At 42.7% G+C, this 27,848-nt stretch overlaps 1 protein-coding gene across 1 annotated transcript; it reads left to right on the top strand.

Annotated features, from left to right (window-relative positions):
* The first annotated feature begins 135 nt into the window (after positions 1-135).
* SYAP1 (synapse associated protein 1) lies at positions 136-27,848 on the top strand. The gene is made up of 9 exons (XM_037157512.2): positions 136-460; positions 7,858-7,976; positions 8,924-8,990; positions 12,276-12,349; positions 16,781-16,920; positions 21,480-21,631; positions 23,378-23,436; positions 23,886-24,033; positions 26,174-27,848. The coding sequence occupies exons 1-9, from the start codon at positions 292-294 to the stop codon at positions 26,299-26,301; spliced, it is 1,056 nt and encodes a 351-aa protein (XP_037013407.2). The 5' UTR covers positions 136-291; the 3' UTR covers positions 26,302-27,848.

The following is a 27,848-nucleotide window of genomic DNA, read 5'->3' as shown; positions in this document are numbered from 1 at the left end:
GGGCGGAGTTGGAGGGAAAGGGGCGGGGCACAACTGCGTGGGAAAACGTCTTTGTCCGCTTTCCACGCGCGTAAGCGTTACGGAAACGGCGGGGCGGGGCCTTTGGCCAGAAGTGACGCACGCACGGCCGGCGTCCGAGTTGCCATAGAGGCGGAGAGAAGGATAGACTAGCTGTTCTGGGGTCGCACTTCCGGCCATCTCCCGGGGAGACGTGCTTTGTGGAGTCGGGAGTAGGTGGCAGCCGCTGGAGTCTCCGGTGACTGGGACCGCGGCGGCGGCCCCGCGGGCGGGATGTTCCGGGGTTTCAGTACTTGGTTTGGCCAGCAGCAGCCGGCAGGGGGTGGCCGCCAGTCCGAGGGAGACGAGCAGCTTGAGCGAGACGCTGCACCCGAGCCGCACTCCGAGGCGGTGGCGGAGTCGGCTGAGAAGGAGCTCCTTCACCAGGCCAAAGGCCTGGGCGGTGAGTCTCCCCCGGGACCAGCGAGTGTCGGGAGTGCCCGCAACCTTCGGTGTCACCCGCCTGGGGCGCGGCCCAACGTGGTCTGTGTTGTGGGTTGGGGGAAGGAAGGTGTGTTCGTCGGTCGGTCCTCTCCGGACGACAGAGATTGGTGAGGAACTGGGCAAATCCAGGCTTCATCTAGCAGTCAGATCCTGTGCCTAAAGTTCCTGGTGACATGTCACTCTTTTTTTTTTTTTTTAATTGACTTGAGACAGAGACAGAGAAACATCTATTTGTTGTCCCACTCATCTATGAAATCATTGGTTGATTCTTGCTTGTGCCCTGAGTGGGGATTCAACCCCACAACCTTGGCGTGTTGGGACGATGCTCTAACCAGCTTAGCTGTCCGACCAGGGCGACATGTCACTGTTTACAAAGTGTGAGCATTAGGGGCAAAGCCGCCGTCCTCTTTAGGTTTGACATGGAATCTTTTTTCTTCAATCAACCAACTTGCACTTCCACAACTTCCCACCCGAAGGACAGGGCCCTTTCAGGAGCCTGAGTAGGTTGAAAAAAGTGACTTTTTGCCCTTAGGGAAGAATATATTGTCGGAAGTAAATAGAGGAAGTTACCAAAGGCCTTCCTTGGTCAGGCTCTACTTCTTTCTATAGGACCTTTTCCTTAAGGCAAGAAAGTAGCTGCCATTTCCCCCCTTTACTGTGCAAATCTCAGTACTAGGTGTTTTACGAATGATATCTCGTTTTATCTGTTAAACAGAGTTGGAACAGCATGAGTTGGAACAGCAAGCCCAGAGTGCTTGCCCTAAGTAACAATCATAGTAAGTGGGAGTGGTGGAATTTGAACCTAGATCTGTCTAATTTCAAAGCCCGTGTTCTCTCTGAGTTTACTGTCTAGTTTAGGGAGCACAGTGAAAAAGTAGGCTTGAAGTCTAAATACGTGCTGTAGTAATTCTGATTTTAGAGAGACCTTGGCGGGCTTAAATAGTGGAAGAAAACCCCTCTGAAAACGTAGGCCCTAAAGCAGACAGCACTGTGAGTGAGAGAAGGTAGATGTTAAATTGAGCAAGCATTTGCAGAGGATCTGCTGCAAGACAGAGAGAGCACTAGGGGAGACGAGCCTGAGAGTGGAGGAACACGTATTTGAATGAGAAAGGCTCTAACCTTCAAAAAGTTTACTTTCAGGTGGAAGGGCAGAAAAAAGACAACCTGAAATCAAGGTAGTGTGTAATATCCGCCCGACATCCCTAAAACAGTGCACAAGAGAAATAAAACTAAGCATTGTGTAATAAGATTACTAAACAGGGAATGACTGTTTCCTGCGTAGAAAATCAGGAAGAGCTTGGACTATTGGAGAGATGTGAGGAGATGAATTTGACCAGAGCAGAGAAGCTATGTTAGGTAGCAGGGATAGATAAAGGTTAGGAAAAGTTGGCTATGGGGATTTTACCCAACTTCATACACTATACAGAACAGTTTTTGTTTATCTTCAGGAGGGTATCAAAACTGGCTTCTGAAAACTTTGCGAGGGCTTTATTGAAACCTCATGTTTGTATTTATTTTTTAAAGATTTTATTTACTTATTTTTAGAGAGAGGGGGAGAAACATCAACATGTTGTTGTCTCTTGTGTGCCCCCCACCGGAGACCTGGCCTGCATGTGCCCTGACTGGGAATTGAACCAGTGACCCTTTGGTTCACAGGCTGCGGCACTCAATCCACTGAGCCACACCAGCCAGGGCTGAATATTTTAAAATAAACATGTATTTGACATGGATGTCTACTTCAGAGTTTAATGCTGTAATCTCTTTTCTGACTGGGCTCTCCTGATATTTGGGGAAGCTAAGGTTAGATGGAAGTACCTCTACCCACTTCCCACGCCCACATACGTGTTGCCAATTTACAGTTTCCAAATAAATGCAAGCTCTTTGTAGCTCTGCTGTTTATGTGATTTTAAAAAGATATAAAGGTTTTAGTTTATACACAAACCTTCAGAAAGACTAGATCAGTTTTTTATTTCTATGTATTGATCATAAGAGGTGTGTTATCTTTAAAAAGACACATCTGTAAGCCCTGGCTGATGTAGCTCAGTGGATTGAGTGCAGGCCTGCGAACCAAACAGTCTAGGTTAGATTCCCGGTCCGGGCACATTCCTGGGTTGCAGGCCAGTTCCCTGCAGGCCAATTCCTAGCAGGGGACGCACGAAAGGCAAGCATACATTGATGTTTCTCTCCCTCTCTCCTTCCCTTTCCCTCTAAAGAGAAATAAATAAAATCTTTTTAAAAACTCTTAAAAAATAAAATAAAATAAAAAGACACATCTGTGTTTTGAAAACTGAAATTAAACATCTCTGAGCCTGGCACCCATTAAGTAGAGTAGTTTCTTTAGCCTTTTAAAACCTATGTGAAGCCCTGGCTGGTATAGCTCAGTGGATTGAGCACGGGCCTTTGAACCTAACAACTGCAGTTCGATTCCCAGTTAGGGTACATGCCTGGGTTGCAGGCCAGTTCCCAGCAGGGCCCTCAACTAGAGGCAGCCATCCATTGATATTTCTCTCCCTCCTTCCCTTCTTCTCTAAAGATAAATAAATAAAATCTTTTTTAAAAGTTTAAAAAGAGAAATAAAATCTACGTGGAATCTCTTAGGAGCCCCATTTGTTCTGTAAACATTTGTTGAGTGCCTCCCTTCAAACTTGGACCCTAAATACTTCTGCTTCATGATGACCTATTTGTAAATTGAGGCAACTCACCAGTTACAAGGAGTGCACACCCAGGCATTGCCTTTACCAAAACCAAATCTTCCCATCCTTGGCCCTCCCTCTTGGTAAATTTAGGACTTCCTCTGGTCACCTGCTTCGGAAGAGGACAGTTTATAAGCCAACTCACTAAAGAACTTCTCCTCACCTCTTTGTAGGCCTCATGTCTCAAAGTAACGTCTTATTCATAAATTGGTTGTGTGGTTTTGTTAAAGTCAAGCAAATTAGATCTTTATCTGTACTCTCTTTAAAAAAAAAAAGTACCTCTGAGAGTATGAAATATCTGAGTTCTACGCATAGTTTAAGTAAGTGGGAGGTGGGCAGACGTGAGCCTTGGCTTTTTCAAAACCCGTCCTAAGGCCAGTCCATGCCCAGGGATTAGAGGAAGGGCACCTCCTCTTCCATCTCCTTTAAAAAGTGCTATTAATATTTGTAGTAGAACTGTGATCATTAGGCCACACCTCCTTTTCTCTAGGGAAAGTGCATTTCAAGTTCTAGATACCTAACTTGATTAGTTTACAACTAAGAGGGCTCCAAAAGTTAGTGTTTACACAGGGAAATGCATGTCGTCTTTGACATAAAAGTGAAATCCCCAAATCAGTTCTGATGACAAACCCAGCTTTTACCATGCGGAGGGCCGTGCAAGTGGTCAAGAGTTGGATCCCATGGTTTATGAACAATACAAAAAACTGGAGAGTTTAGTTTGAAAAAGAAACTTAGGAGCACTGCTTAAAATTCTGACATACTTTCGGGTTTTTGTGGGGTTTTTTTTTTTAAGAAAAAAGAAAAGTCATTTTATGTTACTTAAGGGGACAGATCTTAGTCTGAAAGGTACAAATGACAAGTTTTCTGAATTAGAGATGGATAACAGTAATCATTTGCTGACTTCGAAGTCATGTGCTCACCATCTCTGGAAGTGGGACTACCTGAACTGGAGGTTGAATCAGGCAACCTCTATAGCCCCTTCCAACATAAAGATTCTAAAATTGTATGAAATCTGGCATTTAAAAAAATTAACTGTTGTTTTCATAAGAATGTTAATGTTCTAAGGCTCATACATGCCTTAAAAACCACTACCTAATGCCCCGGTCAGTGTGGCTCAGTTGGTTGGACCATCATCCCATACACCGAAAGGTAAGGGGTTTCATTCCCAGTCCAGGCATATACCTAGGTTGCAGGTTTGAAGCCTGGTCGGGGCATTTTTGGGAGGCAACCAATTGATGTCTCTCTCTCTCTCTCTCTCTCTCTCTCTCTCTCTCTCTCTCTCTCCTCCCTTCCTCTCTTTCTAAAGTCAGTGAACATATTTTTTAAAAAAAACCACTCTGATTATTTTCCCATTCTAACAGCAAGTCTTAAACTACCTTTCTCTGTTGACCGTGGTAAATTTATGCTTTTTCTTACCTCTGAGAACCTTCCCACTTTCCTCTACCCTTATCATGCCATTCAGTTCTGCAGGCTCTTATCACTTGCTCAGCCGACATGAGGCAGGATGAGACGGGGGCACAAGCTTGCCATGTAGAGGCAGATAGCCTGTGCTTAAGTTCCTTGCACTAGTTACCGTCTTTATTGTGATATCATTCACAGACTACCCACAAACAGAGGTTTAATGAGAAGACCTTGATTGTTTGTGTTCAGTGTTCCCCAAACACCCCAGGTTTGACGAGTACCCATCAAAACTGGGGTTTCTTTGGCAAGGCGGAAGGGGATGGGCTGTGGGCTAGGCAGTCAGTGGGGTAGGTCTGCCCCTGTCGTAATGGACAAATAATTTATCCTCTGTGAACCTTGGCATCCCTATCTGTAAACTGAGCAGATTATACTTACTCTTCCCGGGATGGTCATGAGACTAAAATGACATAATGAAATAAAGATACGAGAATGGCTACCTTCAGTGTTTGTGATCCGGCCCCTCCTTTCCTAGGGTTTTAGAGGCATGCTCACTTGCAGATGTTTTACTTCCTTTTTTTCCTTGTTCCAGACCCTCTCTTGTGCCTAAGTTCTTGAAGTGGACATTGTACTCCTGTTACTTCCTGTTAACTCTTACCTTAGTCTCGATGTTTTTCCAACGACGTAATAAAAACTGTCTTTAACTTGGTGTCAAATGATCTCTTTGGAAAATTAATACACCACTTCTCGTCCTTAGGAGCTTCTTACTGAAAAGTCTCCTTGTCATGCTCCCTTGCTTCCCTCTCCCTCTGACATCAGAATCCAGGCCACTCTCTGATTACTTCAGGGAGACCTTCTACCTCCCTTCTCTGAGTTTAATAAATAATCTCGCCCCTCTGGTTGGCTATAAGTCTTTTGTTTGTTTAGAGTGGGACATTCCTTGAGGGAAAGAACTGTGCTTTCTCCCATGTTCAGTGTGTGTGGTGTACTTCACCCATGGAGTCATTAAAATCTGAGAATTAAGATGATTATGCTAGCCCTGGCTGGCGTGGCTCAGTGGATTGAGTGCTGGCCTGCAAACCAAAGGATCACTGCTTCAATTCCCAGTCTGGGCACAGGCCTGGGTTGTAGGCCAGTGGCAGGCACACAAGAGGCAGCCGCACATTGACGTTTCTCTCCCTCTCTTTCTCCCTCCCTTCCCTTCTCTCTAAAAATAAATACAATCTTTTTAAAAACTATTATGCTAAAATACCAGTTTTTAAATGACAAATCCTCCCTTAGGGGAAAAAAATGTCAATTCTAATTCAAATGTGTTCCTGAGAAATCTTAAAAGGAACTCTGCTGTTTTAGAACTTTAGATCTCTTTATTTGCAAAGAATGTTTTTACAAAGTCGTGTGGCTGTCTACCCATTTTATCATAGCACTCTGGGTAAATCGGTTAGTCACAGCCGAAGAGAAATAAGGGATTTTCCTAAAGCTCAGTACTTACAATGTTGGTTATCCATTTATGCGTTCAATGAGTACTTACTGGACACTCACTGGATGAATCAGACAGCCTGGTCCCTGCCCAAGTGGGGCTCAGGATGGGCCTTCAGTCTTGCTGAGGAGACAGATTCGGCAGTGTCGTGACTGTTGTTGATTGAACAACACGGTTGCTGAGGGATGCCTACTCCAGTCAAAGAGTAAAATTTCCTAGGAAGTGATGTGTATGCAGAGACCCACAGGATGTGCGGCCAGGTAAAGAGAGGGCAGATAGCCGTTTCAAACCAAGAAATAATGTATTTGAGGCCTCCTTGGAGATACTCAAGAATTTCTGTGCTGACATGAGTATAGAATAGGAGTGGGGAGAATGGTGAGCATGAGAGCTGATACAGATAGTATCCTGTGGTATAGTCACCATGGGGTGCTGATGCCATTGACAGATGGACGCCACCAGACACAGTGGGAAAAAGTGGACTTTTGAACAGTAGAGGCTTTGGGAAGTGAGAGAGATGGTCATGCAGATTGGGACATCTGTGCTGCTCCCAGACAGCGGTATAAGTTGCCAAAATGACACTACCCAGAGTGAGGATTTAATCGGGTGTGCCAAACACCCTTTGTCATTCTTATTTGCCATTCTTACAGGGGTTTTCTTCCTGCCTGAATGTTGCGACTCAGCCCCCCAGCCCCCTCACGGGTGCAAATAGCAGAAGCAAGACCACTCTAACAAGATCCATAGGCCAGTTGCTCTGGAGCATCCCCTGGTAGGGCCAGCTTGGGGACCTACTTGAGGTCACTTCCTCTGGCCCAGATAATGCAGTGTGAGCTTTGAGATACTTGTCTACATACAAGCCTTTATAGTTTATATTTTAGTGCAATGGTCTTGACACATTGTGTCTTTTCAGGTCTTCAGGAAAGTTAGTTTTATGTTTTTATTTTGTAAAGGTGAAAGTTCGTATCTTCCAGTTTTCAGTTTGTTTTATGTATTTGCTCATTATTAGTTAAGAAGGATTTCTGTTTATGTTAGGTCTTGCCAAGATTTCTATTTATTAAAAATCTGCCAGATTTATGGTGTTGCTCATTGGATTGAACATGGGCCTGTGAAGCAAAGGGTCGCCAGTTCAATTCCCAGTCAGGGCACATGCCTGGGTTGCAGGCCAGGTCCCCAGTAGGGGACACATGAGAGGCAACCACACACTGATGTTTCTCTCCTACTCCTTCTCCTTCCCTTCCCTTCCCTTCCTTTCTCTCTAAAAATAAATAAATAAAATATCTTTAAGGAAGATTTTTAAAAATCTGCCACATTTATCATGAAACGGGTTAATCTAAGAAAGGAGGGACATCTTTTCTTTGAACAGGAGGGAGGAATAAAAAAATAAAGCTGGGACACTTAGGGTCTAGAAAGAAAGGAAAGGAAAAAGGGAGCCTTGATCTCATTTGTATAGTAGGAGGGGAGATTTTACCGAGGTAAAAGTTAGAACTAGAGACTGGAGTCGGGTAAGACAAGTTTGAAACAGCTACTGGGGGAAAACTGGGGAGTTTGCTAAGGGTCTTTGAAAGAGATGGATTACAGACCCAGTGTGGGTGGGCAGTCTGCCGACAAAGTGCAGACAAAGTGCAGGACTGGCGGTGCCTCTCGTGTTTTTGTTTCAAGTTCTAATTGACCAGGAACGTGTCCCTGTGATTTCAGATCTTACAAGACCTATTTTCTGGGAGAAATTACAAATGTAATAACCATTGTACTGGAATGGAGCACAGACTCTTTTTTTGTTTTTATTCTTTACAGACTATCTATTTAACTTCGCAACCGCTGCTACAAAGAAGATAACTGAATCAGTTGCTGAAACAGCACAATCGATAAAGAAATCAGTTGAAGAAGGAAAGATAGATGACATCATTGATAAGGTACATTTAAATATCTTTTGGTAGTAGGAATTTATGAGATTCATTAGCATCTAATATCCCTTCTTATGGGATAACCCAAGAAGGTATATGCCTTCTTATTTTAATAACCCAAGTAGGATATTATATTCTGGTAAAAATATTAATATTTGAGATTTTTGGGTTAATAAAATAAGAAAGATATCCCTTCTTATTTTATTAACCCAAGTAGAATATTATATTCTGGTAAAAATATTTTAGTATATGTGCTGCCGAAGCGAGCACTATATTCTGGTAAAAATATGAATATTTGGGATGCTAGGGTTTTTTTCTCTCTCTGGTAACAAGTGGCCATAGTATAAATTATCCTATTTAAATAACCTTTGTTTTTTAATGTAGTCTAAAACATATTGATACTTTTGGGTAATACTAAACTTTTCATATTATGAGTTTAATTTTTTACTATAACTACTTCAGAATATATTTATGCTTTTCACTAGTTGATTAATTTTTTAAAATCTTTGCGCATTATGAACAGTCTTTTAAGACACCAACAAGTTAATTTGTTCATTTTTTACTGTGGTGAATTTTATTTATGTTGATACTTATTTGAACTAAGGAGATCATCAATTTAATTTTAGATAGCTTATTATTCAGATACTTTTGTCGTGTGTGCTGTTAATTAGAATGAGATTTCGCCTGTCTTATATTTTTTTAGTAATGCAAAATTTCAGTTTTGAACTTATTTTTGCATTTGAAAAGACAGCTCATCATAAAGGGCATTGTATAGTTAAAATTCAAAAATGATGACAATTCTCTCATTGCAGATAGGGGAAACTATCACTTTTTTTTTAGCCTTTTTAATTTTGAAGAAAACAAAGTGTCTCAAATAGACTTTACAAATCTTGAATGCAATTCTTATCTAATAATAAACTTCTCGAGGTAATTTGACTCTATGTATTTTTTAATAGACTATTATAGGTGATTTTCACAAGGAACAGAAGAAATTTGTTGAGGAGCAGCAAACAAAGAAATCAGGTATGCATAGGTTTGTTGAACACAACTTGCCTGCCAAATTGTATCGAGTACTTATTACATGCCAGTCGCCATGATAAGGCCCTGAGAATACAAAAATGTGACAGTAATGGCCTCCATTCTTTGGGTAGTACAAAGACTAGTGGGGAAGACAAACCTGTAAACCACTGAGGTTTAAAAAAATGAAGGCATTATTCCCTGTGGCTGGGCTGGTGGGCGAGCTCAGCCTGTGATGACCCATCTGAGGAGCAGTACCTTTCTTCACTGACAAATGCTTGTTTAAATGTTTGCAATTATAAAATCTCAGAATCCCTACTTTTACCATTTGGTGGTGCTCAAACACAAAACTGGCCTTGTGTCTTTGAATGTGGCAAAAGTGGGGTAAAAGAATCCAATCCATTTGGGCAGTGTTACAATTCAAAAAGAACTAGTTAGTCTTTTGGTGAGTTCCCGTCAGGCATTGTTGTGCCTTGGTAAACTCAGAGGTATGAAGCAGCTCTTTGGGACAAATAAACTATGCTCATTAGCATAACAGTGATTCATGGGAAGCAGTAAAATTGGCTTGGAGACTTGGCGTAGAGCTGGTTTGTGCCTCTGAGATACGAACTGTGAGGGCATGAGGGTAGAAAGCTTGGAGGCGATTTTAGTTTTGAGGTGCCCATTAAACAGCCAGGTGAGAGAAACATGTACCAAGGCAGGGGAGGGAAGGCAGGTGGCATATCAGGAAAATTGTATTCCTCCGTCACATTAGTTGCATATCAGGTGCCCAGTAACCACATGGGACTAGTGGCTTCTATATTGGACACTGCAGATATAGAACATTTCCATCATTGCAGAAAATTCTGTTGGTCAGCACTGTTCTAAACTAATTGAACAGGGTCCAAGTAGCAGTTCATTTGTTCAAAGCATGGAGGAGAATTCCATGTACAGATACAGATTATTAGTCAAGTCATGTAAAAACCCTGAGAGTAGGTGAGCTCCTTGATGAAAAGTGTGCCCAGCGTGAAGAGAGATAAGTGGAGATCTGCCATGTTTAGGGGGAGGGAGCGGAAGGAATTGACAGTTTCTGAGTGCCTACTGAGGGGCGGGTGCTTTATACAGGGTGGGGCAGAAGAAGGTTTACAGTTGTTCGTAGGGAAAATAATACAGTCATTAATAAACAATAACACAAGAATAAACTTTGTGTTTCACATACTCCGAACTGTAATCCTACTTTTTTGCTCCACCCTGTACATGACATCTCATTTAATAAAAGGAAAGACCAGCAAGGTTAAGTAATTGCTGAAGGTCACTCAGCTGGTAAGTGATGAAACAAACCTGCCATCCAAGCCCGCCGGCGCCCATTTACCCAGGAGAGAACAGCTAGCAGAGAGAAGCAATGGGAGCCTCCAAAGGGGAGAATTTCCAGGAGAGCACGGTCCACGGAGAGGTCTATTCACAGTGAGCACGAGAGGGCGCTGTGTAAGTGCTCCGCATTCATGGGTTCACTTAGCGGTCGCGAGAACTCTGTGAAGTGCTTGCCTTTATCCCCATTCTCCAGATAAGGAAACTGGCCTAGAGATGGAAGAACCAAGGAGTGTCCACGGGGTTGGACAACCAGGAGGTTATTGGTCACTCGGAATAGATGAGTTTCAGGGAAGGGGGATGTACGGATGACTTTTCCTTACCAGTAGCTTGGGCCTTGGGAAGACCTCATATCTGAGGATAAGCAGTGCTGGGAGAAGCTGCCCCAGGTGAACAGACTTAAAATGGAGACCAAAATGTTATAGTAAGTAGTACGAGAAAAAAAGTTTTAGAGGGTCTTTACCCTCATATTTAAAGTATCAGAATATGTTTGTCTTATAATTAACAGAAGTTGGATTGTAATTTCCACCATTTGCTTGTTTAGGATGAGCCAAAGAATGAACTTGGTGTCGTTTGCTCATGTGTTCATCCATGCATGAACATACATATGTCACGTATGTCTTCGGTCAACTGGCACACAGTAGGATGTCTGTACCACTTATTTGACTTTTGCAGCATAATAGTAAAAGGGATTTTTTTCTGCGAAACTGTGAGGACCCTTTGCTGTGTATGACCACCCACCTCCATAGCGTTAGCTCTGCCGTCTTGCCCTGCTCCAGGCTCAGACAGTAGAGTTACTTCCTCTGAACATCCCACCCATCCGCCCACCCACCCACTCACCCACCTCTGAACTCCTCCTCGTCCAAGGTGGGCTCCCAAGTCACCACACAAACTGCGGGGGACTTACCTTTCCAGGTGGTTGCCATTTGTCATCTGGCATTATAACCATGATGAGTTGCAATCATCTCATTTTCTTGTCAGCCCCGGAGACAACAGGCTGGGTTGTAAGGCATCTTGGTATGCCCAGCACTTTGCTTCTAAAGGCTCAGAGGATTTAATCCCCACCTCGATGCTTACGGCTTCCAGTTTGCCTATTTCTTTCATTTGCTTCCACTCCTGACAACCCTTTTCTCAATTCCTGTTTATCTTACAGCCTCCTTACAACATTTTGTCATGAGTCAAGTACAATAACTTTTTATAAAAATTTTTATTTGCAAATAATTTTAATATACAGAAAAGTTGCAACAATAAAAGTAGTATAGAGAATACCGGTATGCTTTCTATCCAGACTGTGAAAGTTTGATAGCTTTAGGAAATTTAACATTGATGTAATGCTCACGTTCAAATCTTGTCATTGACCCAGTACAGTCTTTTGTATGTTTTCCCCCTCAACACAGTATTGCATTTTTTGTCACATCTCTTAGTCTCCTTTAATCTAGAACATTTCCATAGCTTTTTTTTTTTTTTGGTCTTTTATGACATAAATGGTTTTAAGAATTCCTCTCCATTTTTTGTAAATAGACCACTTCTCATTTGAGCTGTGTTTGATACTTCCTCACAGTTAGATTATAATTAGATTCAGATTATGCCTTCTTGGTCAGAATACTACACAGATGATGTGTCCTTCTCCGGGTACGTCATTGGGAGGCCCACAGTAGCCATCTCTGCCTTGTTGGTGATGCTGATTTTGGTCACCTGGTCAAGGTATCGCCCAATTTCTCTACTGTATAATTCAAGGGTTTTTTTTTAAAACCAACATAAGATTGGTTAAAAAAACCCAATATTGCATAAAATTTATGCTTTAAGTCTGAGAATTATGAGGAACTCATTAGTAAATTACTAAAATGGTTGTATGGAAACGTTCACATTTTTCAAGCCACAGTTGCAGTGTAACCCTTGTAACCTGTTTTTTTTCTTTTTTTCTTGGCTATTCAAACCTTTTAGAAGCAGCAGTGCCCCCATGGGTTGATAGTAGTGATGAAGAAACAATTCAACAACAAATTTTGGCCTTATCAGCTGTAAGTATCTTGTGATACTCTGTGTAGAAGTACTTTCTTCCTGTCACGAGTTTATCCTTAGCAGGTGTTTTTCTTCTATACAATTTTTCAAATATTTTAAGATATTAGGAATGTACAGGTCAACTTTCACTTTTTTTTTTTTTTTTTTTACTAACTTTTAATTTGCTTCTCCACAAGTTCTTTTTTCTTAATGGAATACAATAGCCTAGTACACAAAAATAATTCTTTCAGCCTCAAAAGAATTCTTTTATGTTATTAAGATGGATAATCTTTTGAAATATGTTATGATCCAAAGCTTCCAGATAGCATTCTGATTCTTCTGAATGAAATGATTATTTTCTAAGTTTCTTTTTCATCGCTATATGTGTTTGAAACTGAAGTTGAAAGAAATACAATTCATATGCTGGCCCACAAAAATTTCTCTTGGGACTTCAGAGGGAACGTAGTTAACAGGTGTATAGACCTGACAGTTTCAGAAAGCGCTTTCACACACATTATCCCTGTTCAGCCTCACTGCACATCTGTGAGGTAGGCAGGGGCTTTTGACGCCATTATGCAGGTGTGGGGATTGAGACCCTCAAATGTGACCCTTGCTTACCTGTGTCTTACCTGTGTCTCCTGTGTCACCACTGGGCTGTGAACTCTCAGAGGGCAGAGACCGGCTTTAATCTCTGTTGTAAGGACTGAGCCCCCTGCCTGGCACAGGACTCAACGAATACAGGTTTTTGTTGTCAGTGGTTTTCAAGTTTTGTTTTTAACCCACTTTTTAAAAAATCAAAGTCATAAATGGAACCTCAGTCTAGACAACAAACAAACTGGACTTTACCTCCATTCTAGCCCTCCCCCAGGGCATTTTAAGATTTTTTTCCATGAATAAACTCTTTAAAGGCCTGAGCATCCATTACAAGTTCAATGTGAACGGCATGTATTTTGTTTACTATGTTACAGCCAAACTTGACACTGACATGTCATACCTGCATATCCTCAAAAGAAATAGGGACAGTTAAGTAATTGTCGTTTGAGGGAAAACATCATAAACTCATTGGTCAGCTCCCCCAGGTCCTTTAATCTTCTCATCTTCTCTATCTCAGAATAGGACTCAATTTATTCGCCACTTTTTTCTAGCCTCAAACCTGGGGGTCTTCCTTGAGTCATACCTTCCCTTCCTCCTGCCCCTCCCTCCGAGGGAGGGGGTCACAATGCTGTGTTCAGAATATAGCTCTGGTCCACTTTTCTGCTGCTACCACAGTGGTCCTGCTGCCATCATCTGCCCAAGACATCTCATCCGTTGTCCCCTCCTTGCCCCACCCCAGGACAAGCTTATTTCAGCAGCCAGAAGGGTTCATTTATGGTGTGAATCGCTTCATGTCGCTCCTCCCCTACATTGACTCTTTGAATGGCATCTCATCTCTTGCAGACTAAGATATAGCCTTCCTCTGCAGTTTCTAAGGCCCTGGCTTTACACACCTCTCCTCCCTCATGCCCCACTGCGCCGGCCACCAGCACTGTAGCCACAGTCTCTGTCTGGTGGACAGCTAGGCCCATTAGGAGGCTGCTACAGAAACCTCGGGGAAACACTGGGGCAGCTTCAAATTTGAAGTTTTTACACTGGAAGGTAAAATAACTAAAATCCATTTAGGCTCACATTCTTGCTGTATTTATATAAGAATTCTCAAAAACCAAAAATATTTTTTAAAACCAGCATAGGCCAGATGAGATGAAATTGGTACTTTTTAGGAGGAGCATAAACGGCTCCAATCTTTCTGGGGGAGAGTTCAGGCAATATGTATCCGAAATAGCTGTGTAGTCTAAAGAGATCACTTTAGAAGAGAATCTTTCTAAGAAAAGATTAGGAACAATATGCTGACTACCGAAATGAGCTGGTTAAGAGAATTATGTTCATTCGGTGCAGACATAGCTACTTTGGAGATGGGAATATATTTGTGACCCTGAGTGAAAAGGGAAAACGTGATCCACAGCATGTGGTGTGTCTTTCTGTTCAGGTGAACTTGTATTTGTACAGACACTGTACATATGCAGAGAGACGTGCCCAGGAGGGTGTGCGCTGGGTTGTTTGTGGATGGTGGGGGTTTTGACTCTGTGCTTTGCTTTTGTTTTGAATTTTTAGAAAACAGGTGTGGATCATATTTATAAGTAAAAACATGTTTTTTTTTTAAATAAAAAGAAATAGAATAGAAACAGTCTTGATGGTTTGAGTGGTCCCGAACAGCAGCTTTTTGCCTTGGTTATTATGCTCAGTCTGTAGGAGAGGGAATGATCAAACAATCTGTTTATACAGTAATCAGCGGAGCCGTGTGCTGCCTCACAGGAATTCCAAGCCACCCTCATTCCCTAGGAAATGGGCCCTATCCATGAAGCTCAGCCTTTGGGTTTTGCATTTCATTTCCTCCTTGGCTAACTGAAGAAAAGTGGTCCAAGAGTAACACGGACTGTCACGGCTCTTGACAGTAGTGGGTGTAGTGGGCCCAGGGGTGCTGGGGGTCACAGCAAGGTCCTCTCACAGTTTCATGTTACATACTGACTCTGGGTCACAAGCCATATGACAGTCTTCGGTGAAGGGGATGCTTTCCCACTACAGTCTTGGGTCAGATTTTTTTTTACTGAGACTCCAGTTTTCATACACGAATGACAGAATGTTTGCATAAGTATTTGTATGGCATTTTATTTTGTCAGTACCTCTTCATGGGTTGTGAATTATCTAACCCTTAGTGTAAGGCATCTAAGCCTGAGTACAGTGGTGTGAAGAAGGATTTACTTAAAGTTGTCATGTTTTTTTTTAAGTTTTTATTTATTAATTTATAGAGAAAGGTGAAGGGAAGAGGAAAGAGAAGTGCAGAAACACTGGCATGATAGAAACATCAGCCGCCGGCTTCTCATATGTGCCTTGACTGGGGACCAAACCTGCATCCCAGGCACGTGTCCTGACCAGGGACCAAACCTGTGACCTTTTGCTTTGTGGGATAGTGTCCAGCCAACTGAGCCACACCGGTCAGGGCTCTATTTGTCACATACTTTTTAAAAGAAGATTGAGTCCTGACCGGTGTGGCTCAGTTGGTTGGATGTTGTCCCGCAAAGTGAAAGGTTGCAGGTCGAATTCTCTGTCAAGGGGCTTATGAGAGGCAAGTGAGTTTAAAAAAAAAGAAGATTGATATCCAGCAGGGCAAGAAGAGTTAAGGGGAGCCAGTTCATTCATTTTCCTGCTCTCTGCTGCAGGCTTCCTAGCACCGTGCCTTTTGCATTAGAAACTTGCAGGAGGCAGACTGCAGGAGTGAGCAGCCGAGAGGGCTGCGTGAGGAAATTGGAAGTGGTGCATAAGTTCAAGGTGGCAGGATCTCAGTATCTTGCTGTCCCTGTAGTGTTGTCACACCTGTACAGGGTTCATCGTGCGGAGTGAAGTCAGTGTCCTCCTAGATAAAAGTGGGCAGAGCACGTGAGATGCATAGGCAGCCAGCCTATTGAGTTTGTGGCTGCGCTAGAGTGGGAGGAATACGTGACCCCGGAAGGGGAAGCCCTGCGTCCTGGCCCTGCCACTCACTTACAGCACCAGCCTGATCTTGGACAAGCCATTTGGCTTCCAAGATCCAGTTTCTTCATCTGTAAAGTGAGGACAGAAGCGCTTGCTTCATAGTTTGTTGTGACAAAGAAGCCGGGGTGTCAGCTGGAGGCCCAGGCTTGGGCTCACTGCGGCTCAGCCAAAGTTTATTGACTGAACAAACAATAAACCTTTTCCCAGCCTGGCCGTGTTCTGCAGAGAAGCCCCACTGGGTCTGTCAGTCACCGTTACATTCCCAGGCCCTTGGTATAGGGACTGACCTGTGCAGCTTCACAGGGATTTGGCAGGCAGAGCCTAGGCCTTGGCGTTCTGTTGAGAGGAGTAGGACGAGAGCGTGGCCCGTGCACACTTGAGAAGTAAATTGAGTGGTGGATTTCACTTTTCTGATATGACCCCCAAGGTTAGCTGACTTCAACTGCAGTCAGAATGTTTCTAAGATTATCTACAGTAGTTTTCACATACCTCATGGTGCCCAGTAAAACAGACATGTATTCATTATGATTTCAAACTATATAATCTCAAATAAGTGCATGATTGACTTCCCTGGTCTTTCACAAGGCTGTCCAGTAGAGACTTTTAAAAAAAAATTTAGTTATTTTTCAAGTACAGTTTTTTGTTTATTTCTCCCACCCCAGCCTCCCGTGCTCCCCACCTCCCTCCCATTTCCACCCCCCAGTAGAGACTTAAAAATATATCAAAAGAGTGGTCATTCTCTGCTCTCTCTTAAGCAGACAGGTTAACAGCAGCTCAGTGGACTTTGTGGCTGAAGTGTTTAGGAGAATTTCAGTATTCATTCAATCAATAATGCATTGTTAAATATTAATTGCATTCTATGGTTTTGCCCCTTTTCATCAAAGGACAAGAGGAACTTCCTCCGTGACCCTCCGATTGGTGTGCAGTTTCATTTTGACTTTGATCAGATGTACCCTGTTGCCCTAGTCATGCTCCAAGAGGACGAACTGCTGAGCAGGATGAGATTCGCTCTTGTTCCTAAACTGTAAGCACTGTGTTCTTGTGGCGCCGCTATACAAAATGTGTACATGTGTTTCAGTGGCCTCGGTCCATGCACAGTAGCAAAGAAAAATTGCAGAATGGGGGCCAGAACAGACTCAAACTCTCTTCATAACAATGGGCTCTGTGGTCCTGACCAGTGTGGCTCAGTTGGCTGGGCATCATTTCACAAAACAAAAAAGGTCACTGGTTCAATTCCCAGTCAGGGCACATGCCTGGTTTGTGGGCCAGGTGCCCAGTTGGGGGCATGTGAGAGGCAGCCATGCATTGATGTTTCTCTCTCTCTGTCTCCCTGTCTTCTCCTCTTTCTGAAAAATAAAATCTTTAAAAGGGGGGGTGCTCTGTGGCCCTTCAGTACCAGATACACACACACACACACACACACACACACACATACACTCTGCACCGCAGAATCAAAACTTTTGGGAAATTTGCAGTGGGGCTGAGATGTGCCCTTTTCATCTCTGGTGAGAAGATAGAGTGCAGTTAGGGTGGCAGTAGGCCCCCTTCTCTTCCCCTCTGCCCACCACAGCCTCTTCCCATCCTCCTCACCTTTCCCAGTTCCAGTCCCTTATTTTGAATCTGTTGTCGACACGAGTGTTCCTTTTTTCTAACACTCTGTTCTTACATGGATGTGGTGTCTTACTCTTCTCTGAGGACATGAAGTTTCTTGAGATAATTCTTCTCTCTCTGCTCTTTTCTGTGAATTTTTGTGTTTGCTTTGGGCTCTGTCTTTCATGTTGCAGACTTTTTTACCCATCCTTTGGGTGACGGCACCATGCTGAGACGCGGTTGGGGCTGTGTGTCCCACAGGCTCTTTGGGGCCTGGTGGCTTCCCCGAGGGCGCTCTTCAGCGTCCTGCCGGGCTGCAGGTAGAATAACAGGGAAAGCCTGGCCCCTGCGGCTTCGTTCCGTGCAGTGTTAGGTCCCTGTTCTCAACTGTGCCAGCCAACCCTGAGTGTGCAGAGGCTTCGGTCCTAGTGGGCCCTCAGTCTGTGCCGTGGGGGGACATGGTCCCTGGTCAGAAGGAGCAGCACGGGGAGTCGGGGCCATCTCCCTGTCCTTAAGGCCGTCTCTACTGCCCCTCCTGCCTTGGAACAACACTTATATAGAGTCCTTTATTTGTTTTTTCTTGTAGTGAAATTCTTCCCTCCATAATTATGAACATATTGGTGGTAAATTACTATTATGTTCACAAAACCCTGGGACCTGGCTTTCAAACAGTTCATATGTATATATCAGTTGAAAGCTTTTTTATCTCAGAATTTGCATAGCTGCCTCTTAGAGAAGCACAGCAAAGCTCAGGGGTCCAGGGGTACTCCATGCACAAAAGCTCCATCAGCTTGAGAACTTTGGAATCACCGTAGGCCACACAGTGGACGCTCTGCCGGTGCTCTGGGGACTGTCCAGAGGTCCTGAGGTGCTGAGACTTGTGGCCTCGAGTGCTCCCGGCAGGCATGTCACCATCCATAGTTTTGGTTTTTGACAATTCTGTCTCCCTCTCACTGCTGACAGTTGTTTGATTTTTTTTTTTTTAAAGCCTGCAAAATTGGTATTTGGCAAATAGTATTTCAGATTTGTTGCTGGCTAAGTAAACTGCCCATGGAGCAATGTAATTCCAATTTCGCACTTATAATTCTGTTAGCAATGTTTTAGAAATTAGGTTTGGTTTGTTAGTCTTTATCTGTTAGAAATGCTTACTGAAGTATTTACGGATGAAAGGGTATGGTGTCTGCCATTGCCTTAAAATTTTACAACCTACCCCCAAAGAAAAGCACTGTGTGCAGGGAAGGAGGCAATAGAGGAAGCATGACTTGCAAAATGGTGGTGGTTCTTCAGGTTAGGTCACCAGTACCTGGGGGTTCTTTGTTCTAGTCTCTCCACTTTTGTTGAAATGTCTATGATAAAATAAAACAAAAATGAGCCATCACACATAAATACGGGGCTTCCGGACTTTTCCTTCTGACATGCAGGAATGCAACTTTGATCATTTTAGACACTTTGTCTCAACAGAAGCCATCACTAAGCAGTAACGATTTAGAAAAGGAAACAAATATTTTCTCTGTATTTTAAAATGCCTTTTAGTTTGGCAGCGCTTCCCTATGACGACAATGCAGCAGTGCCGTCAAGAGATAGGGCCCTGCCTCGCATCAAGGGCACCCTCTGCTTTACTCCCACGACAGTAGGAAGATCACAGTTTCTTCCTGTGACAGTCTTGGACTGACATACGCCCATTGTTTCCCAGACTGTTCACAGCATACTAATGCCTTAAAACAGTCCTTGGAGTGTAAATGGTGAGAGAAATGTTTGGGAATTGATACGCTGGGTGGATTTTTTATTTCATTGTACGGCTTCTTAGAACCTTTAGTAGGTCATGTGCACGTGACTCTCTCCAGGAGGTAACCCAATATTTCTGCAGTGTGCCTGTGACCACTTCCTGTCACATCAAGAGGGAGAGGCCTCTGGGAAAAGAAAACAATCTGGCTGTTTTAATTACAAGGGCAAACATTGCTTGAGAACCACTGTAGATAGCCAGTACACTGTTCATTTTGGACGTTTCAGAGAGCTCAGGATTAAAAGTGATCTTGAAAATATTCAGGCCACTCACTGCCTCACGGGAAGGCTAATCTCGCTTTTGTTTGGCTGTGATGTTACAGTTGAAGGCCTCTGAGTTTATCCGGGCAAACGCCCAGTTCCTGCAGTTGTTCCCCAGATGTCCCAGTGTCTGTATCCCCCACCCTTCGGGTGGTGACCCTCTGAAAGCGAGTTCCCCAAAGCGGATGTGCTGCGTTGTCTGACTGCAGAAGAGCACGCTCTAGAGAATCTCGTGTGCTTTTTAATGCAGCCTAAGGTTTCGTTAGCTCCTCCGGCAGCTGTAGCACAGTGATGTTTCTCTGCTCAACTTGTGGTCAGCTAGAAGTCCTTGCTGCTGTTAAGCTAAGTCTCCTGCCAAACTACTTCCAAGATACGCTAAGAGAAACAGAGACTCGTGTGGCCACATGAGTTTGGGAAATGCTTCTTGGCACATGGTAAGAGCTGAACGAGTACGAGGTCATTATCGCTGTGCCCATCTATGTTGGCAGACAACTCGTCTTATCCATCCCTTAACCTCTCCCCGCCAGCGCGTAGCATGGGGCCTAGGTGCATGTGGCAGTCGGAAAATGTCCGTAGGGTTAATGAAAGAAAAGATGGCTGCGCCTAGCGTCGTGTCAGCTTGTTGCCTGGCCTCATTTGTGGAAATAAACCTGCATTTTGCCTGTCGCACTTTAAAAGCTAGCTTCCTGAGCCAGCTTGGCCGTTCACAGATGTGACGACCCCGTGGTCTGAGGTGCTATCTAAGGCAAGCCCTGTCCTCATTCATAAGCCTGGGTCTCATCGTTTTCTCTTGGTTCTCACTGACTTTCTTCTACTCCTTCCAAGTTTTTCTGTTTAGGCTTTCTTCCTCAGCTTTCCCCCCATTCGAAGAAACTTCTAGTAAACCGGGAGGTAAAGAGGCATTCTCTGGTACTCTTGTCATTTCCACTAGCAAAGCATTTTTACAACATAAAAAGAACAACTCCTCCAGGCTGAAAGAGAAAGAATAAAAAATAAAAACCCAACATACCACACATGTCCTGCAGGTCACCATAGTTGTTCCTTGGCTGCCCTTGGCTGGGGGAGCGGAAGGGGGATACATGCTATGTGTTGGCTGAGTCTTTTGTCTTCTACCTTTGATCTTTTTATTTAATTGCTGTGAGGTGAGCATAGCTATCAGTGTTTATTATTATTATTATCATTTTGAAACAATCAAAAGTTACAGAAAGGTGAGACATACAGTCTGAAGAAATTTTTTCTGAGTCATTTGGGACCTGATTGCTTTAATGCGTGGGACCTGATTTGCTACAAACGGATTCTCCTGCAGAAACGCGGTGTAACCATCCAAATAAGGAAGCGGTCACTTCCACGTTTTTGCCATCTAATTCTCAGACCCTACTCTGCTTTTAACCATTTGTCCCAATAATACCCTCTTAAGTGAAAGGATCCAGTTCAGACTCACATGCCACGTTATCAACCATCTCCCACCTCGTTGCTGACTCTCACAGATTGCTAGTTATTTACAAGCTGCCAAACATTTCCTTTCATAAAGAACAACACCCACAATCTTTTTGTCTCGCTGCTTGAAAGCACTTAATTCTTCAGTAAACGGCAAATAATTGGTTGGGTCCTGGCTCTGTTTCCAGTCTCCCAGGTGATCGTGCTGCTTTTCTTCACAGCAGCACCCAGTCTTCCTCTGCTGAGGCCAATGTTGGTATCATTAAGATGGCTAGAACTGCTGAGGCTTCACTGGTGTTCTGTAAGTTTTCTGTTGCTGCTGTGAAGATAGCTGTTCTTTTTTTTCCTGTTATTCACCTTCCACTTGGAAAGCAAATGAGAACCTTCTTTGAGCCTCCCTTAGATTTGCACATGCCCCCCAAAATCATCTATTCCAATCTCCATGCAACAGATAACCCCTCCATGCATCTGTGGGCATGCATGCTCAAATATGATGTTGTTTGTCTTTAAAAGCGTGAAGGAAGAAGTGTTTTGGAGGAACTACTTTTACCGAGTGTCCCTGATTAAGCAGTCGGCCCAGCTCACAGCCCTGGCCGCCCAGCAGCAGGCTGCTGCCGCCAGAAAGGAAAAGAGCCACAGCAGAGAGGATACACTGCCGCTGACAGGTATATTCAGAGAAGTCTCTGAAAAACAGTTATTTAAAAAATATTCTTGCCCTGGCTGGCATAGCTCAGTGGATTGAGCACAGGCCTGTGAAGCAAAGGGTTGCCGGTTCGATTCCCAGTCAGGGCACATGCCTGGGTTGCAGTCCAGGTCCCCGGTGGGGGACACACGAGAGGCAACCACACATTGATGTTTCTCTCCCTCTCTTTCTCCTTCCCTTCCCCTCTCTCTAAAAATAAATAAATAAAATATTTTAAAAAATATTCTTAACTTAAAGACCCTCATGAGCTTGTCATCTTGTATGCATCAGAAATGTCACCATCTTACCAAAAACTCTTCTTTCCAGGGGAGATAATCATGGGCTTCGCTTGTTGCCCTCCCTTGCTGACCTCACTCACCAGTCTTTGCCAGTCTTTACTTTGCTCTCTTTTTCTCATTCTTCATTTTTCTCATTCTTCCTTTTTATTTGTCCTTTGATCACCAGTCACCTTGGCTGTCTCTTTCATTGCCCATGTGACTTTTTATGCCTTCTGCCCTCTACCGACTCAGTCCACTGCTTTTCTTTGTTGTTCAGCCTTCATTCAACCCGACGTGTCCCCCGTGCTGTAGTCTGTAGAGCAGAACTAAGCTCCGTTCCACTCCAAGTTACAAAAACCCAGCTCAGAGCCAGGTGACATTGGATTACACATTTGATTCTTGCTGTGACAGTTCACGCCTGGTTGTTGGGAAAAGTGTTTTATAATATCAGCAATGATTTAATATCTGTAACAATAATTGAAATAACAAATGTATTGCCCTGGCTGCTTGTTCAGTTGGTTACAGCATCATCCAGACACATGAAGGTTGTAGGTTCGATCCCCAGTCAGGGCACATATAAGAATCAACCAATGAATGTATAAATAAGTGGAGCAGCAAATCAACGTTTCTCTCTCTCTGTCTCCCCTCAAATCAATAAATTTTAAAAACTTAATGTATTTTGTTACATTCTTTCACATTTAATGAATACCTGCTCTATGTAGGTACTATTGACAACTGGAGACTTTTCTATTCATGAAATTTTAAATAATTACACAAAAATGGTGTGTCCTAAGGTTCAGATTGTATAGACCACTAATGTAATGAAGTTGCTCTGTGCAATGAAGTTTGGCATCTTACAGATGTTAATATGAATCCCAAGTGTCTATCATTCTTTAGTATTTCCTTTTATTACTTTTATTGGAAAATGCCACTTTATCAAATATTGCCTGTGTAACAAAATGGACTAAAGACAGGGTTCACTAAAGACTAGTAAGATCTACTAAGATTTATCAGGTAGCAAATGCAGCTGTGAGAAAAGAAGCTGTGATTAAGTATTACATTTCATTTTGTACTTCCTAGCATAGGAGGAAAAGGAAGCATTTGGGAGGAAAGGAAAACTTGGTAAATAACTTAGTTCTCATTATCCTAAAAGAAAGAGCAGAACTATTCTTAAGTAGATTTTGCTAACACTGAAGTCAAAAATTATTTCCTTCTGGGAATCCGTACAAGAGGCATTGAATATGATGACATATTAAAATATCCCCCAAAGAAAGAGGGATGATTTCACCTGGCTATTTCTTGTAATAACGTAAACATGGAAAGCATACTATTAAAATTTTATTTCTGTAAATTGTTTAATATCATCATATTTGTGGATTTTGAACTGTTGTTATTGTATGTATTCAGAATTAAATCAAGCATTTATTGTCTCTTTTATTCTCACTTCTTAGAGGCAGTACGGCCCAAAACACCACCTGTTGTAATCAAATCTCATCTTAAAACTCAAGAGGTAATGCAATTTTACATTGTTCCTAGTAGTTGATGTCTGGAAATGAAGTTGCTGTGTGTTGACTATCTGAGATACCATTTCGAACGACTTACGAATATGGGTCTTACCTGCTGTGAAAGAGGGGGCCAGTACTTGGAATAATTAGAGACCTATAGCTCGGACTTGAGGCGATTCCCTGGCATAAATCGTTCTAGATATGCTCTTTGGGGATTGGACAGGCTGACAGGAGTGATCCCAGCTGGGAGCGAACACAATAGATTCCGGCTGTAACTCACTTAGTTACCAAGCAGTGTGCAGGTTAGAAGGTTGGAGAGCAGTGATCATTGGACTAGCAGAGAAAGGAAGTGAAAATGATGCTGCATTAAATTGCTAGATGACCATAAACAAGAAGTCTAGCCTGGACAAGTCACTTAGGAAACCATTTCTACGGCTTATTTGTTGCATTCCAGGATGAAGAGGAGATCTCCACCAGCCCAGGTGTTTCTGAGTTTGTCAGTGATGCCTTCGATGCCTGTAACATAGATCAGGAGGATCTGAGGAAGGAAATGGAGCAGCTGGTGCTCGACAAAAAGCGGGAGGAGACAACCACAGTGGAAGGTACAAAACAAAACAACCATTCTATTCTCCGTTTCTGAAGTTGATTGTAGAGAGTTGTTATTATTGAAGCAGATATACAAAAATATGTTGTGACTTTTGCATCAGAATTGCTTCTCTGTCCACCAGAGGAAGGATTCTAGTACACATGACTAGACCTCACACCTCTCTGCCCTAATCATTCACAGAAGCATAGACAGAAGAAACTAAGACCCAGTGATGTGTCCCGGGCCTCTCAGTCCAAGGACGGGTGGCCAGGGTCAGGGGAGAAAGCAAGCACACCTTCCACATGGAGACACTGCCTACTGGCACTCTGCTTTAAAAACTGGCATTCTCCTTGGGTTTATGCTTGTATCTAGAAGCTTCTGTTCCCAGCTCCTGTATACCACAAGAGCATCACTTCTGGGAAGGAGCAGGCTGCCTCTAAAAAACTAACGAATTTAGAGAAAAAGTGCATTGCCCTCACTGGTGTGGTTCAGTGGAATTAGCATCAGCCTGTGAATCAAAAGATCACTGGTTTGATTCCCAGTCAGGGCACATGCCTGGGTTGTAGCCCAGGTCCCCAGATGGGGGTGTGCAAGGGGCAGCCTGTCAGTGTTTCTCTCCCTCTCTTTCTCCCTCCTTCCCCTCTCTTTAAAAATGAATGAATGAATGAATGAATGAATGAATAAAATCTGAGTTTAAAAAATTAAAAGAAAAAAGTACAAGTGGAGGGTTGCTTTCTTTGACACATCAGGACAAATTACTGGCTTTGTACTGGATGAAAAGCAAAGGCTTGGGTCCATCGTCAAATGTAGACTATTTCCTGAAGCCTTCTGAGATTCACAGTTTAGGGACTCGGCTGTTCCCATAGGTTGTGCAGAGAGCACTGGTCAGAAAACTGGCCAGCTTCTCAGAGGCTAGCTCCTGGCTACTCTGGAGACTTGTTCTTTCTCTGAATCAGTGCCCTAGTTGTAATTTGGGCCACTTAATGTTCTTTTTTATCGTAGTTGCCTTGGCTTGCCCCAGGTAAATTGTAAGTTCCTCAAAGGCAGTTACACCTTGTCGGGTTGTCCCCCACAGTACCTATCATGGAGCCTGGCTCCCAGTAAGCAATGAATAAGTATTTCTGTAGTTGGTTGTTATGCAACATACTGTCTTTTCCCTTGAGGTCACTGTTGCAAAAAAAAAAAATTAAAACGTTTGGGTTTTGTTTTCTCTATAGCTACTAAAAGTTTATTTTTAAGGGTTGAAAATGAATTTAGCCTTTGCTTTGTAAATAGCTGGTTTATTTTGTTTTCTCACTGTTTTATAACACTACATAGCAGATGCCTCTTACCTTTACATGCATATGCACATATGAACACACATACACACACAAAACTTACATTGAGTGTTTAAGCAGAACTTGCCGCTGTAAATCTCAACACAGAAGACCAGCGTGAGAGCTCAGATGGAGCCCTGCGTGAGGGGCCAGGCTTCAGTGAGAGACTGCCTGACTTCCAGTCCTGGCGCCCCTCGCCTCTCTAGGGAGACCACTACTACAGTGGTTAAGCACAGACTGTGGGGCCCGCAGATCTGGTTCCATCTACATGTCTGGTGCTGTCAAGCTGTGTGATCTTGGGCAGGTTCCTTAACCTCTCTCAGCCTCCATTTCCCCATCTGTAAAGTGTATATAATTTAAAAAAATGTGTATAATAGTGGTATCTAGTCCATGGATTGTTCTAAGAATGAAAAAGTAGAGAGTGGATAGTACAGTGCCCGGCTCAGAAGTGCTCAAGAAATGTTCACTGTGTTTGCTACCGTTATCATCATTGTTAGTGGTAAAAATTCATTTGTCCCCAAATATTATCAATTATCTCATTAAGTTGAAGGAAAAATAGAGGCCCAGATAAAGCAAAATAACACCCCGTATTTACTGACAACATCTGATACCTTGGTTCTACATCTAACAAATTTTTCTTTCTAATCTTATTAGAAAGACTATTTGTAATTTCTTGGTTACTCTTAAAATTCGTTCCGTTTTTCTGGGCACACACGTGAGGAAGCCTGAGACATTCAAAATGACTGTGGCTCGGACTTAGGTAGTCGTAGTCAACTGAATTGTTCAAACCAGCACGATGAATTCAGAGAGAACCTTTTCCTTCTTATCTCTTTCTTCTAGAGGATTCTACAGATTGGGAAAAAGAACTACAGCAGGAGCTTCAAGAATACGAAGTGGTGACAGAATCAGAGAGACGAGATGAAAACTGGGACAAGGAAATAGAGAAGTTGCTGCAGGAGGACGATTAACTGCTCACTGAAAGAAAAGAACAGTCCTTAACATTCTGTAACTGACATTAAAGTCTTGATGATAACACTCTGAATCAAAAGGCACAAAAGAGTATAACTTTATGAAACTCAGAATTATTCTTTTTTCACGTTGAAACTTGCCTCTTTAAAAAAAATCAAGAGAGCATTTACTCTAATCAAAAAGGGATGCTTAATATTTCTTTCATATAAATCTAGCTAGAGATATTCTTATAGTCGGTATGGGTATCTTAGCCACAGAAACACGAATACAATTTTTAGAATTCTGTTTTCCGTGAGGTCCACAATATATTCTTCAATTGTGGTTTTCTAAACATTTGTACTTCTTGTTGCACTTTTGTTGATACATGTACTTTAAAGTGTTTAATGGATTGATAGCTATCAAAATGACCAAACTGTACCAAAGAACTCAAGAGGAAGCACTTTCAGAACTGTTTTCTTGGCATTTTCTACAATTCCATCTGGAAGCCAAAAGAGAAAATAATTGTAGATTTTAATGGTATAAACATCACACAATTTGACATGGAGAAGTACTGTGCAAAAATATTGTTCTTTGGGGGTCTTTTCTTTCTCATTTTTTTTTTTGTTTTTAACCATACCACATTCAATAATACTATTTTCCTAAATATTACATCATGGCTTTTGTAAAAAGCTGGGCCTGTCATCCTTTTTTGTATTAATGACTGTCAAAGGCCTATTCAACTTAAAGTCTCTTGTTTCAATTGCCATCACATATAAATAGCTTTGTTTGTCTTAACTGTCTTTATAAAATTATGTTCCTCTGAGTACAAACTTACGAAATGTCATTGATCAGTCCTACTTGCATTCTGCTAAACTGGACGATGGTTATTTTCAAAGAACAGGGTAGCATAACTTCCAAGGCATTCATTTCTTGAACCTTAAGTTTTAAGGAGCTTTTATTTCATAAAAGGGGATAGAATTAAGATAATTCTTTATAAGAAAATGTACATATTTTATTCTTGGCCCCATAAAAATTAGTCTATGGTTCTTTGACAAAGGTATAGTCAATGACAGAACTGAGTGTGGGCCTGAGTGTTCATTACTCTTACGTTTGTAGTTTGGGATGCAGCCATGTGAGTGAGCCAGACCGTCCCCGGCGAGGATGACCTGGATTGTAGCAGTAAACTCACGTGCTCATGAAACCACTGACCCCATTATCAGGAGGTCGCCACTGCGGTGCCACAGTTGCAAAGGACTGAGTGTGGGCTCAGAGGTGATACCTGGTCACTCCTGAAATAACCCTAGTGAAGGGGAAGATTTGTTGGACAGCATTTGCTGGAGGGAAAGAAACACATGAAATGCTTTTAAGTTGCTAAAAATCCTACATGTAAGCAGATCATGGGGTGACAGCACTCAGCTCTTAGCCCATGCACTAAAATTAAGTTAAACACCTAAAATGACAATGGAACTATATTGATTGTTGTTACATCAATTTTACATGATATTCATTGCATTTAAAAACAACCTAATTGTGTATTGCCTCGTGAAAATAAAAGGATAAAGTAAGA

This window comes from Artibeus jamaicensis, unplaced genomic scaffold (assembly GCF_021234435.1).
Source record: "Artibeus jamaicensis isolate MK-2021 breed Jamaican fruit bat unplaced genomic scaffold, CSHL_Jam_final scaffold_1283, whole genome shotgun sequence".
NCBI lineage: Eukaryota > Metazoa > Chordata > Mammalia > Chiroptera > Phyllostomidae > Artibeus > Artibeus jamaicensis.
This window is presented reverse-complemented; position numbering and strand designations above follow the sequence as displayed.

Bases quoted from the DNA above. Each gene is read 5' to 3' on its own strand.
- SYAP1 (XM_037157512.2), top strand. From the start codon at position 292: ATGTTCCGGGGTTTCAGTACTTGGTTTGGCCAGCAGCAGCCGGCAGGG. The intron at 461-7,857 runs GTGAGTCTCCCC...TATTCTTTACAG, and splicing joins CCAGGCCAAAGGCCTGGGCG to ACTATCTATTTAACTTCGCA. The intron at 16,921-21,479 runs GTAAGCACTGTG...TGTCTTTAAAAG, and splicing joins TTCGCTCTTGTTCCTAAACT to CGTGAAGGAAGAAGTGTTTT.